The 14,565-nt window shown below is 42.7% G+C and overlaps 1 protein-coding gene across 1 annotated transcript in view; it reads left to right on the top strand.

Moving 5' to 3' along the window:
* LOC308303133 (myoferlin-like) overlaps positions 1 to 14,565 on the top strand; it is a gene marked incomplete at both ends in the record, with an annotated part of 54,619 nt that overhangs the window by 25,039 nt on the left and 15,015 nt on the right. Inside the window, 15 exons of the mRNA XM_080747456.1 lie at positions 603 to 734; positions 1,193 to 1,356; positions 2,565 to 2,679; positions 2,768 to 2,870; positions 3,658 to 3,791; positions 5,400 to 5,573; positions 6,264 to 6,342; positions 6,565 to 6,642; positions 7,501 to 7,682; positions 8,949 to 9,107; positions 9,651 to 9,752; positions 10,543 to 10,704; positions 12,196 to 12,361; positions 12,956 to 13,032; positions 13,477 to 13,536. Coding sequence (XP_080603582.1) covers positions 603 to 734; positions 1,193 to 1,356; positions 2,565 to 2,679; positions 2,768 to 2,870; positions 3,658 to 3,791; positions 5,400 to 5,573; positions 6,264 to 6,342; positions 6,565 to 6,642; positions 7,501 to 7,682; positions 8,949 to 9,107; positions 9,651 to 9,752; positions 10,543 to 10,704; positions 12,196 to 12,361; positions 12,956 to 13,032; positions 13,477 to 13,536 — 1,887 coding nt within the window. The remainder of the gene's footprint in view (positions 1 to 602; positions 735 to 1,192; positions 1,357 to 2,564; positions 2,680 to 2,767; positions 2,871 to 3,657; positions 3,792 to 5,399; positions 5,574 to 6,263; positions 6,343 to 6,564; positions 6,643 to 7,500; positions 7,683 to 8,948; positions 9,108 to 9,650; positions 9,753 to 10,542; positions 10,705 to 12,195; positions 12,362 to 12,955; positions 13,033 to 13,476; positions 13,537 to 14,565) is intronic.

The following is a 14,565-nucleotide window of genomic DNA, read 5'->3' as shown; positions in this document are numbered from 1 at the left end:
CCAAGTATACATTTTCTGTTATTTTCAGCTATGTGGTAACAACGTTAGCTTTGCTGTTGATAATTTTTAGGGCGCTTACTGTAGTCCTTTTTGGGTCAGTTGGGACCCAATGCCAAGTGCCAAAATGGCTCCAAGGTTGCCACGATTTTGTATGTTTTTCTTTACTATGCAATGAAAAAAAATGTTTTTTCAGACACAGTTGTTGTGATTCAGTGGCAAAAAGAATTTTGTCAATCAGACAAATGGTTCCAGAGATAGAGCTGTTTGAATGAAAAAAAGTGTCCATCCACTAGAATGGACACACATTTTCTCAATCAGCTAAACGAGAGAGCCAACACACAAACAGAGAAAACCATCTCTCTGATCTCAGGTCATTTTGACATCTTAAAAAAATAAAAAAATAAAAAAAAAATAATAATAAAAAAAAAATCTATACAAAAAAACATAAAAGACGTCATTGGCACCCAGGGCTTTTGAAAAAAAGACGTCAAGAGACGTCATTGGCACTGAATGAGTTAAGACCAACTTGTATTTATTTCTCCATCTCTCTTCTCTCTGAAACCATAATGTCTAACGATGACTTTTTCCATGGTCTGTCCCAGTACCCCATGGACCAGAACAAGGGGCTGAAGGTGCCGGTGAGGATCAGAGTCAACATGTGGCTGGGTCTGTCCGCACACGAGAAGAAGTTCAACGCCTTCTCAGAAGGAACTTTTAGCGTCTTTGCTGAGCTGGTAAGTAGCCGTTGGAGCAGAAACAGACTTTCCATCCATTCATTCCTCCTGGTTGTTGTTGTTTTTGGAGCGGTGAAAGCGCTCCCAATAGACAGGTATGTCCGTGGGTATGTCCCTGGGTGGGTGGCTGGGTGGCTGGCCGTGTCCGTAGCCTGGCAATACTTTGAGTGGCCACACACAACACACTAGTTAAAGGAGGGGCGCTGTTTTGTGCAGGCCAGGCACACTCACCACTCACTCACAGGCACAGTTTACAGTTTAGGCATTTAGCAACACACACAGGGTATAGCTGCTCAGATTCACCGCTCCACTTCGAACCGAGGTTTGATTTTTTTTGGACACATACTATATATTTTGCTTTCTGCCACGTACAGTCTTCGCTGTCTTCGTATTTACAAACCTTACTGCTTGTGTTTAGGGCATTACGTTTGTAATACTTATTATTATTTGTGTTGTAGTACGAGAACCAGGCTGAGATGTTTGGGAAGTGGGGGACCACTGGACTGGTTGGGAAGCACAAGTTCTCAGACGTGACGGGCAAGCTTAAGCTGAAGAAGGAGTACTTCATGCCCCCCAGAGGATGGGAGTGGGAGGGCGACTGGTTCATTGACCCAGAGAAAGGGTGAGAGCCGAGGATCATGATGACAGAGCCATTTGACAAGAGTTTGGGATGTTTGTGAGTGGGGATGAGATTGTGATATCGGTTGAATATCATTCTACCCAGCAGAACACAGTTAATTCCTTGTCTGAATACAAACAGAGGAAATGATCAAGGCCTCCCATGAGGCACTGGCTTCCATCACTGTTTACATTCTTCTGACTAAGTTAATGGCAAAATACCACGTCTTTACCAGCTCTTCCTGGAGCACTGCCCCAGATTTAAAAAAACTCTGAAGCTCAGATGTGGAGCTGCTATAGCTTAGATGTTTATAAATGTAAAACATTAATGCAGCTCTCTTCTTGCACTCAAACATCATCCACAACTCATTTCAGAAAGAGTTGGTTAAGACGAGTAGTCATGAGAACACAGAACAGAGTGTCAGATACATTGTATGGCTTTGTGTTCTTTTGTTTTACTGCTCTGTGTCTAAATGTCTCGATACTTAGTTAATGTTTTTAGTTTTTACATGATTTGTATTGCTTTTTACCACTATTTACTCCCCAATTTAGTTGTTATGCCAATTGCCAGACTCCGCGGTGGTAGACAGTAGGGTATTCACGAATAGTGATTTTTAGTATTCAAATTATTCGACCTCAAAGTATCCGAATAGTCGAATATTTGACAGGACTGGCCAAACTTTAAATATTAAGTAAGCAAGAGGCGAACATTGTGAAAATAGCCGATCTACATGCTCACAACGCCTCGCAACAGCATGCAGATCTGCTATTTTCACGATATTTATCTGCGGAACCGAGTCACATGTAATACCTAAAATTCCAAGTGCTTGTCAGGGTGGGGGTCCCCAGTTCAAATATTATTTTGGGGGTCGCGGCCTAAAAAGGTTTGAGAAGCCCTGGTATAGAGCATTAACAAATGCATCCACCAGGGGACATTGACAACTCATTCTTATGACTTCCTATCTAGCCAAGTTTTATAAACTATATATTTTTTAAAGAGAAAACAATAAAAAAATAAAAATAAGAGAATATTCGACTTCGGTGAATAACGTCGAATAGTGACTTTGATATTCAAATATTCAAATATTTGGTGAATGCCCTAGTAGACAGCTACTTTACCACTGCACAACCAGAGTGCCCTGATGCTTAATGTTTTGAATTGCCTTGTTGTTTTTGGTTGTTCTTTACGAATACATATATTTGTGTTATCAGTCTGTTGACTGAGGCAGATGCAGGACACACTGAGTTCTTGGACGAGGTGTTCCAGAATGACACTCGCTTCCCCGGTGGGGAGTGGAAACCTGCCTCCGAGACGTACACTGATGTGGTGAGACACTCCTTTTCATATGCCTTCCACCTGTTGATCAGTTCTAAACTATCCTAATATCCAGCTGAGTTCTTGTTGTTGTTGACAGAACGGGGAGAAGAGCCAGAGTCCTCAGGAGTTTGACTGTCCTCCGGGCTGGAACTGGGAGGACGTGTGGACCGTAGATGACAACAGAGCTGTCGATGACCAAGGTCTGCACATGGCTACTAAATACCTTATCAAATCCCCTCTTAACATATTATATATCTCATCTAGGTCTCTGTACCGGTGCTCAAAATAAATTATTACATGGCGTAGTAACTGAGCACTCTGGTACCAGTGATGAAGTTGATTATCTCCCAAGCACAATCAGGACCTGGACCAATCAGTGATGTCTCGATTGTGGCCAGATCACAGCCCATATGGGGATGATCTTGACGTCATTACCAGGACGTCATATGGACTTTTTTGTTTGACAGGATTTATGTTGGTTGAAATCTGGTGATATTCTAGGCCAGATAAATATCATAACTAGTTAGATATGTCCCAGAATATAACCTTGTATGCTCATATTTCAACTAACATTACAAACAATAACAATAATCCTGTAAAACAAAAATGTCCATATGACTGGTAAGATCATCCCCATATGGGCTGTGATCTGTCCACAATCGAGACGTCACTGATTGGTCCAGGTCCTGACGTGCTTGCTGGGCTGCTATCATAATAATTTCAACATCAATTAGTAATTAGTGATTTATGTCCTTTTGTGTTTTTTTTCCTTTTGGTTAACTACAGTTAACATCAGTCATGTTTAACATACATTATTCTATTATCAGACCTTTGCTTGTTACAAGCTGACTTAAACTCAAACAATAACCCATAATGCTTTCGAGTCAACAATATTTCTTTGCAGTGATGGTTCTCTCTATTGTTTCAATAATGGATGTGTGATATTTGGGTTACTGTATGTGTGTGTTATCCATATCTGTGCTCCAGGGTGGGAGTACGGGATGACCATTCCTCCAGATGACAAGCCCAAGTCCTGGGTGCCTGCTGAGAAGATGTACCATGTCCACCGCAGGAGGAGGCTAGTCCGGCCCCGCAAGAGATCTGCCCTGGCTACTATGGAGGTCAGCTCATACTGTATGGCAGGGGTGGACAACTTTGATCATGGAGAGGGCCACTATATTTCCACACTCCCTCCAGAGGGCCACAATGCATATACAGTCAAAAATATTTTTGAATTGGAATCCTACATTATTTTTTGCTATTCTTGAATCCTGAAAAGTACAATTTTTATTTAATTACAAATGCATTTATATGTTCTTATGTTAACTTTATGAACTTAAATACAAATACATTGGACATAAAAAAGACTATAGACATTAAGCTACTAATATAGACTGAAGTAATGAAAGCGGGTCATGTTTGCTTATCAAAGATATATTATTATAGTATTCTTTTTTTTTTTTCTTTTTTTTTTTTTTTTTTTTTAGCTTTTTAAATTTTTATCCCACGATATTTGTAACCCATTTTTTCACCCGGTGCCAATTGCCTAAGCTGTAATCCTGGGCTCTGCTCTCCCTCTGCCAACCTGGGGAGGGCCCTGAACTGAGCTCATGCTTCCTTCAGTGCATGAGGAGTGAGCAGGCCGCTTCTTATCACCTGACAGGGGGAGCTTCCCCGGTTGGACGTAGCGCGTGGAAGGAACACGTTATTCCAACCAGTTCCAGTCCCCTCCATCAGGCGCCCCGGCTGGCCAGGGGGAGGCATTATAGAGACCAGGATTACTGCATGTTTTTGTGAGGGTATCTACCCTAGGAGACACGGGGAGAACATGCAAACTCCACACAGAAAGGCCCTTTTGCCAACCCCACCTAGGGTGTGGGCACTGATGACGCGGAGGAGGGAACACGCCCCCAGCACCCACAGCGTCCCCCGGCGGGAATCGAACCCAGGACCTTCTAGCTGTGAGGCGACAGCACTACTGACTGCGCCACCGTGCCCCCCTATTATTATAGTATTCTGATATTAACCTGAGGGCCGCATTAAGTGAAGGTGGGGGCCGCATGTGGCCCCCAGGCAGCCAGTTGCCCATGTATGCTGTATGGGGACAGTACTGTAAGAAAAGATGAAGCTGACCGGATAGTGTGTCCACCACATAACTGCACTGTCCCTGGTTCGACTGTTGCTGGAGACCTGTGTCGCATGTCCGTCCCCTCCGCCCCAGTTTCCTGACTCTACGACTAAAAGCAAAAACTGCGCACAAAATCTGTTAAAATAAGATTAACCTGAATGGTCCTAGAGGGGGAATTTGGTCTAAATTGCCACCATGAGGTCGATTCTAGCAAGACAAATGTTTGGACACTGCTCCTACAGATTTTGCCCTAGAATCACGCAAAGCGGTACACAGCATCTCTAAAGTCATGTCATCAACATGGATCTGTCCCATTTCCCATATTCCCTCCTGATTGGCTACCATTGCCTACTAAAGTTTGTGTATGCGACCTGGCGGTCGCTTATCTCCCGATTTACCAGTCTTACTGGTACATTGTAATTTCTTGCCATGTATCAAATGTGTTAATTGATGTAAAGGCAAACCCAACAGTGCGTCAGCGATGCTCAATGACAGTTTTGTTCAGTCATTACACACATTTGATTGAATTGTGTCAAAGCTCCAAGTAGACGGTTTTGAGCTTCATATTGACTTCTTAATGCATGATTATCTTTGATCACAGCGGCAGGAGCATGGTGACCGAGAGGGCTGGGAGTTCTCTTCCCTGATTGGCTGGAAATTCCACAGGATGGAGCGGTCATCAGACACCTTCCGTCGCAGGCGCTGGAGGAGGAAGATGGCGCCAGAAGACCGCCTTGGAGCCTCAGCCATCTTCCAACTGGAGGGGGCGTCTCAGGTTTGGCGAAGACCTTTTTCTTTTTTTGTTCATTGTGTTCTCCATGCCCTCATTTTCCTGTTTCTCCACCATCCTGTCTAAATAAAGCAAGAATTACAGAAAGAAAATGTATGATCGAGAGCACAGCGATCTAATTTCTTTTGCAGTGTAACCCAAATGACAGTTTAGAGCTGAAATCCTGGAAGTTGAATGAATAAAATCATTAGCTGTACATTATCTGTACGTTGATATGATATAACTATGGTAGCACATCTGCAGTGGGTGGAGGTGGTCCCTTTCCATACAGTAGTAGTTAGTAGATCATGCTGGTAACTTCCTCTTCCCCTCATCTATATAACAGCTAATGTTGCAATAGCTAAACAGTTACATTCTGGTAAGAAGATCACCGGAAATTAGCTTATTATTAGAATAATGTCTAGTGTTAAGCAATTTAATGTTATTGTTATTAACATTTACTTTGCTGAATTGCTGGAAATGACACTGGATTTGTTGCTTGGATAAGACTACATCACCGTAGTGCCATTAGATGCCCATTAGATTACCCTCTTGTTTGAGGGTTAACCTCTATTGTTGAGACATCGTTGTAATTACAGCTCTTGGTCGGGAGAGGGAAACGATGTACATAGTGAAGCATACAGATTATCATTATGAATAGTAATAACAATAATGTCATCTTGGTTCACTGTGCAGGGCCTTGATCCAGAAGGCAAGGGTGATGCCACCAAGATGTTTGGGGACAACACGCCCACTGTGTCCTGCGCTTTTGACAGTAAGTGAGATTGTGTGCGCACGTGTGTGTGTGTGTGTGCGTGTGTGTGTGTGTGTGCGTGCGCGCGCGTGATGCAAGAACACATGCATGCACTCACACAAACTGTGTCTTTTCTTTCTCACACTTTCAACCTGCCACCTCTGTTTTGGGCAAGTCCAATTAGGCGATTATATGCAACGTAACACCACAGAAAGTCATGTTGCTTGTGTTTTCTCTCTTCAGAATCCTACATGTACCACCTACGTGTCTACGTATATCAGGCCAGGAACATGGTGTCCATGGACAAAGATAGCTTTTCTGGTAAGCTCCTAAATGGTGATCAAATACTTCTTCAAAAGGACTGAAATGCAATCCTACTGATAAACGACCGAATGTCTCTGTCCAATGTCTGTGTGATATACACGCATGCTGACATCACTGATACTAAACAGTGCCTAAAGGTTCAGGTTCAGGTTTATTTGTCATACACATATCCATACAGGTACAGATATACAATGAAATGCTTGTGCCAGGAGCACTCTCAGCCTTATTACACACACAAGACAACCCAAAACAACAAGACAACAACCAGTCACCCAAGACAACCCAAAACAACAAAAACCATACAGTGTAACAGTGTACAGTTTAAAAACTGCGTACAGTGCACATGACTACCTACGTCTCGCTTTCATCTCTTCGTTAAGCAACCTGATCGCTTGAGCATAAAAACTATTACTGAGACGAGTGGTGTGCGATGAGATGCTCTGGTAACGTTTTTTGGATGGGAGGAGATAGAACATTTGGAGATAACTGCTCATCACTGATACCGCCGCCTGTTACTGTGCATTTGTTTTCCGCCATGGTAACAGCAGCGTGCTGAAACAGTGCCACATTTGGAGATGACTGACATCACTGATAACATCTGGGTTCTCCAACATTACTTCTGAGACTCCTACATTCAATCCCTCATATACTGTGCACACCCCATAACCCAAACTGCACATAGTTTGAACGGGCAAGAACTAGTTAAAATAATGTATGTACTGATCAGGTTTTAGGACGATGATCACATTGAGAGAAATGCAAATGTTTGCTTTTTCTGGGTGAAGGGATGAATTCGGACAACAGAATTAATGGATAATTTTAAAAGCAAGCATAAAACCTACCCTGTCCTCACAGATCCATACGCACACGTATCCTTCCTGCATCTCAGTAAGACAACAGAGAAGCTGCGAGCGACACTCAACCCAACCTGGGACCAGACTCTGATTTTCGATGACGTGCAGATCTACGGAGACCCCCAGAACGTCGCTCGCCGCCCCCCTAACGTTGTCCTGGAGTTCTATGACATGGACCAAGTGGTAGGTCTCTTTGGAGATCAGTTCTGTGTTGAAGTATTAAAGCAGTTGTGCTGCTAGGCTGCATTGTTGCAAACCTATAGCACCCTCTGTTGGATTCTCTTGGTAAATGCATGCAGATGTCTGGGAGTTGCATAGGTGGTTGCAGGTGGAGTTAGTTATACGTGGCTGTGAAGCATTGTGCTTTTTCATGTTTTGTGCCATAAAACTCTTTACTGTCTTTACCATTTTCATTTATTTACCTATTAATCACTTGATGTTACTTTTCGGGCTCACCACTACACACTTTTCAAGCGTGGGGTGGCTAAGAGCAGATGACAGAATACAGCATCTTGCAATGGGCCTGGTGTACAAGATACACTGCACTACTAAGATACCCATGTACCTGACAAAATACTTCCAAAACGTCAAGGATGTACACATTTAGAACACTGGAGGAAGCTCCACAGATCATGTTCAACCCAGATTTGACTCAAACAAAGGGTCAAATTAATTCTCCTGCTATACCACCAAAATGTGGAACGCCCTATCGAAGGCCCTAAATGAGTAAATCCCTACTTTCCTTTAAAACCGCTCTGAAGAGCCACTTGCAGGCGGCAGCTACTCGTAACTGGTAACAGTAAACTTAGCCTAACCTTACCTCCCCCTGACCTTTCTATTGTAAATACCATTTATTTTTGCATTGTGTTTGTTTACGGCTCTTTCTCTTATTTTCTCTGCATAGTACTGTGTTTTATCTGTCTGTCATTCAATGTTATATGAGTAAAAAAAAAGGATCTCAATTTAAATAAGTCATGTGCTTACTTGAGCTTATCCTTTTAGTTGACCTTGTTGTACCAGTGGTACATCTTGACTGTAGACATAACCCCTTGTACTCCATCCATGCTGATTGGTTGTACCACCAGCTGTGCATGTGAAACACCTTGAATCTTAGGCTAACATTCAAGCTTATCCTACTTTTGTACCTTTGTAAATCAGCATCCGTTAAACACGTATAGATGTTTTCACTTTGTAGGCTGTACCAAAGTATAAGACAAATTGTTATTATTATTATTGCAAATGCCTAAATAGTAAATGCTTACATTTTCTCACTTAAACGCTATAGTTGAGTAAAGTCCCCCAGTGATCTATACTTTTTCCCACTCTACGCCAAATCTATTTTCTGAAGATAGACGATCGCTGCTGTTTCACCTAATGTTTTACCCAGAATAGGGACGCTAGTGTTCATGCCGTTATGAATCTATGTTTGTAAATGTTCCTGTTTCTCAGGGCAAGGATGAGATGCTGGGACGGAGTGTTTGTGTTCCAATGGTGAAGCTCAACGCAGGGGTGGACCAGACCCCCAAGCTGCTGTGGTGTCCCATCATCCAGAGGGGGCAGAGGGCTGGAGAGGCGCTGGTGGCAGCTGAACTCATCCTTAAAACCCAGGTTTGTAATATCTATACGAGTGGATCAAGAATAACAAGGAGGTTTTGTGTCACTCACTCAGACAGCTACCAGAAGGGAAATGTTGGTGTGGCATGTCCACAAGATGGATCTTAATGAAATAAAAAAGAACATGAAAATAAGTAATTCAGCTTCCATATGAAATAGGCAGGGAAGGCCAATTACAGTATAAGCTACTAATGGGTGTTATTGTGTAATGCAGTGGTTCTCAAAGTGGATTTCAGGGACTCTCTAGGTTCCTTTATGGGGTCTAAATTGACCCTTACAAGTCTAACTTTGACAGTGTACAAATGGAACCAAATAGACCCGGGGGTCTAAATTGACCCTTACAAGTCTGTAACTTTGACAGGGTACAAATGGAACCAAATGGACCCTGACGGGTCCATTTGGTTCCATTTGTACCCTGTCAAAGTTAAGGGGAGACCTTAAAATGTCAAAGTTTGAGAACCACTGGTATATTGTGATTGGACATTGAATTGAAAACTAATGTTTCTCTCTCTATCACACACACCTCTGTCTCTCCAGTCGGGGGAATCAGACCTTCCTCTTGTTCCTCCAAAGAGAGCGGAGAACCTCTACATGGTTCCTCAGGGCATCCGGCCTGTGGTGCAGCTCACGGCTGTGGAGGTAACACTATTTGACATGCAGTACACACACACACACACATGCACACACACACGCACACACACACACACACGCACACAGGGAAATGTATTTATAAAATGTACTGTCGGCAATTCACCTACTGTAGTTTTTGAGCGGTGGTCACACCGTCTCCATAGCGTGGCCGTGTGTGTCTGTATGTAGCCTCTGGTGTGTGTCTGTCTGTATGTAGCCTGAGGAATGTGTAGCCTGAGGAATGTGTAGCCTGAGGAATGTGTAGCCTGAATACCACTGAGTGACCAGAGAGGTTGAGCATCAACTGCAATACACACACACACACACACACACACACACACACACACACACACACACACACAGGCACCCCCCCCCCCCCACCACCGCTCAGTTCACACGGGTGTGATTTTTTACTTTCAAACTGGGGTCCCTGTTTTGTAAAACAAATGTCACCAATAGCAGTTGTGAGCTAATAGAGCTTTGTCTAAAAAAAATATATATATATATATTCTGTAATCTGTAAAAAAAAACGTCATATATTCTAGATATATTGCACATGCAGTGAAATATTCATTTTTGTTTTATTTTAGATTTTTATGGCATACAGCTAATGAAAATAAAAAATCCATATCTCAAAAAGATATTACAATATTACACGATACCACTCAAAACAAGGATTTATTCGTCTGCTATTCGCCGTACGATGTATATACATGTGTGGTCTCTAGAAACGGACAAGTACACCATCATCTGACGTGTCTCTGAATTTGTGTGTGTGCGTGTGCATTTCCACGTCCAGATCCTTGCGTGGGGCCTGAGGAACATGAAGCCGTTCCAGCTGGCCGGGGTGAATTCTCCCAGCCTGGTGGTGGAGTGCGGGGGACAGAGGGTGGAGTCGGCCGTCATTAAAAACATGAAGAAGAACCCCAACTTCACCACCTCTGTGCTCTTCATCAAAGTGGTAAAGTAATGGGGGGGGGGGTTGTGAGGTGGGATGGGGTGAACATTTAAACCATTTAGGCCTAGAATTATTTAATGCTTTAACTATTGATGTAATTTTGGGGGTCCTTGACATGAAAAAGTTTGAGAACCACTGATTTAGAAGACATTCATAGAATCGAGTCAAAAATATTCAAAGACTTGCACAAATGTTCAGGATTTTTCAAAAATAGCAGATCTACAAGCTCGCAGCGCAGTACTCGGTGCCGCGATGTGAGCTTGTATAGCTGCTATTTTTTAATAGTTAAAGTTATACCATGTAACTTTTTTTATAAAACAAATCTTAAAATGGTCCTAGCTGTTAAATCGCTAAAGTTTTAGAACCCCCAATCCGTTATTTTCAGCTTCTAAAGCCTTCTCTTTATATGTTTTCTATGATCCCTGCCCGGGACCGGTTTTCGCGAAAAAATTGCGTCATCACACTATCGGCCAATCACAGCGAGGGTTATACACTGCCGGCCAATCACAGCGCAGAACATACACTGCCGGGCTCTCTGGTGGGTTTAGGAAACACGCCTTCAGGAAGTACACTGCAGTGTTTACACTGGAGGAGTCTAGCATGTAACTCCCCAACCGCTGCTCGTAGAAGGACACGGGAGACCTCATTGAAAGCGTCTCGGCGAGGCGAGGCGGACGCGGTGGTCTGACGGCCCGGTCCGCGAGCGAAAAACGGACGAAAAAAGCAAACGCGACCGCGGTTTGCTATACTGCTACAGACCACCAGTTGAGCAACTTACACAGTATAGCTTTAAAGCATAAAATAATGGTTAAAGTGGTTAAAATCTAAAGTGACACAGATTTGTGTTCAGGCCTGAACAGGGTTTGAGGCGGGTTGGGATTAAAGAAAATTACAATAGTTTTTTCATGGTTCAAGCTAGGGATGTCCGATCCCGATCCCATATTTTTGCTCCCGATTCGATCTTTCGGCAATGCATTAAGGAAAAAGAAAAGAAAAAATGCTTTTGTGTTGTCCCTTAACACAGCGGGTGCCCACGAGGTGTCTACACGCCAATCTCTTTGATGTCCCAGGAGGCCCACGACGCGTTGACGTGTTTACTGTATATACAGTATTAACTTTAAATCTCACCGTTACGTTGGGGCTGCGCCTGGATGTAGCCCATTAGCCGCTAGTCGCTTCGAGTCGACGCTGAGAGCATCGCACGGCCGGGGGGCTCAGTTCACACCGCTCAGTTCACACGGGTGTGATTTTTTCACTTAGTGCAGCATTGTATCAAAACAAATTAAAAATAAAGCTCATCAGCTTATATATTTTTTAAATATATAAAGACAAGGGTGTTTCCCGATCTTTTTCTCCCGATTCCGATCTTTTGAAATCAGCCCCGATTTCCGATCTCCCGTTCCGATCGGGACATCCCTAGTTCAAGCTGTTCTCTTCCTGAGATTTGGTCATTCCGCTGATTCACGATTATCTCAATTCGTCCCCTGTTGTCAGCTGCTGCCTAAGGATGAGATGTACACTCCTCCCATCGTGCTGAAGGTGATCGACCACCGTCCCTTTGGCAGGAAGCCTGTGGTGGGTCAGTGTACCATCACTTCCCTGGAGCAGTTCAGATGCGACCCCTACGTCATCAGTGCAGAGGGAGCCATGTCCTCCAAGAGTAAGGAATCATCTGTGCACGCACACACGCACGCACGCACGCACGCACAGCCCAAACAAGCTCATGCCAGCCGTAACCCTAATTTACACGTCATTGCAATAGTATTTCATTGTTGGCTTGAGATCTGTTATTTTCAGCGAGCTATAACATTGTGCGATGAAGTATGAATTATACAGTAATGCATTAAGTAATACTGTATTGTATGTTCATATTGTAACCATCTTATATATACATACGTGAGACTGATTAACTGATGCATGCACTCACATACAACATGAGAAGGAAATCAGACATGCATTTTGCATGCACATGTGTACTACATTTGAACCCATTTAGAACGGGTACACATTTTGTGTTTCATTATTTTATGCTTTAACTATTGAAAAATAGCAGATATACAAGCTCACAGCGCGGCACCGAGTGCCGCGCTGCGAGCTTGTAGATCAGCTATTTTTGAGAAATCGTGAAAATTAGAATTTTGACCCGATTCTATAAGTGTCTTTTGAATCCTTCTAATTCTAGGCCTAAATGGGTTAAAGTAGTCCTCGCTCACACACACTGAAAGTAATCATGTTGTGTTCCCACCATCGATAGTGGCTTTGATGATGGCTTCCCCAAGCGGACACGTTTCTATTAACATGGAGGAGAGCAGACCACTACTAGAAACTCAGGTAGTTAATTTAATCTGTACTGCTGTAAATCCTAATCTTGATTATTTTTAATACGTGTACAGCATTTCTCTATATTAAGCTTGTATTAAAAAAGAAAACAATGTTAAATAATATTTAACATTTGTTGAAAAAATGCCTAACCATTTTAATCTAATTCTGACTCAAAGCTTACACATATTTAATTTATGTTAAATATTAACCATGTAATCGGATGTAATGACATTTCAATCAATCAAATCAGATGCAGATTATCTAATAAAATGCAGACCAATCATAGAATCACTGCTGTTACTGAATGACTCGCTTATTACAGTTTATCGTTTTGTTTTTTATGTGCATAGCTTTGTTCCATTTTTTTTGTTCTTATTGATTTGTTCAATCAATAAGAAGGGCAGCATTTGACACTCTGGTCAAATCTGATGCTCCTGTCGCTCTGACTTGCAGTTTATGTACAGTATGTCAACTGCACTCGACAAAATGGCCTCCGATTCTTCCACCCACTTTGTATGTATCGTTACTTTTATGGCTTGCTAATAATCCACACGGCTGGGCACCAATGACACCGAAGGGCTGACTAATGACACACCTAATGACAAAATATCCTCTCTCTCTCTCCAGAGATGGGGCTTGCAGCCACATGAAGCTGGATATTTCGGCCGCAAAGCTGGATATTTTTTAAACCGGATAAATAAGTGGAGAGATTGAAAAATATCCGATTCACTGGATCCGTGTAGACAGGGAACCCGGATATCTCTGAAGACTTTACTGTGTGTGTGCTTGTTAGACCTAGATATCTTTGTCGTGTGGACCTAGATATTTTTCTATGTGGATATCTGAAAAACCGGGATATATGAAATATCCAGCTCCGTGTGGACCAAGATATCTTTCTATGTGGATATCTGAAAAACCGGGATATATGAAATATCCAGCTCCGTGTAGCCATGGCCTCAAATTGCTTAATTCACAGCCCTGTGACGGCTTGACAGGGGCCACATAATATTTCCACAATGGCTTCAGTAGTTCCACGATGGCATCATTAGCTACACAATGCAAAATCACTTGGTTACTTACAGACACTGAATATTTTGCCTGGTGGTTGTGATTGTACTCGAGTACACTTTACACAAGAATTGTTTCTTTTCAATCACAATCACGGGATCACTTGCATTAATCTGCAACTCACCAGATTTGCTCTGAAGCTGTCTAATCCTTACTTATACTGTACCTACTGTACATTCACAAGAATACTGTTCATGCTTTTACTGTTTATTTACTACTGACCTTTTTATCTGTTTTATGTTGCGACCCCATCCTTCTTCTCCAAAGATTGTAGAGAAGGTAAGATTCATGATGATACTACTATATCGTCACTGTCGGGAAGAAACCTCGTATCTCCCAAGTTTCAAATGTGCATGTTTTTTTTGCGATGTAAAGCCCCGCTTCATCACACAAGGCCGCCGCACAAAAGTAGTGAAAATAGCAGATCTACAAGCACGGTGCGAGGCGTTGTGTGCTTGTAGATCGGCTGTTTTC

Source organism: Nannobrachium achirus, assembly GCF_963921795.1.
Source record: "Nannobrachium achirus genome assembly, chromosome: 18".
Taxonomy (NCBI): Eukaryota; Metazoa; Chordata; class Actinopteri; order Myctophiformes; family Myctophidae; genus Nannobrachium; species Nannobrachium achirus.
This window is presented reverse-complemented; position numbering and strand designations above follow the sequence as displayed.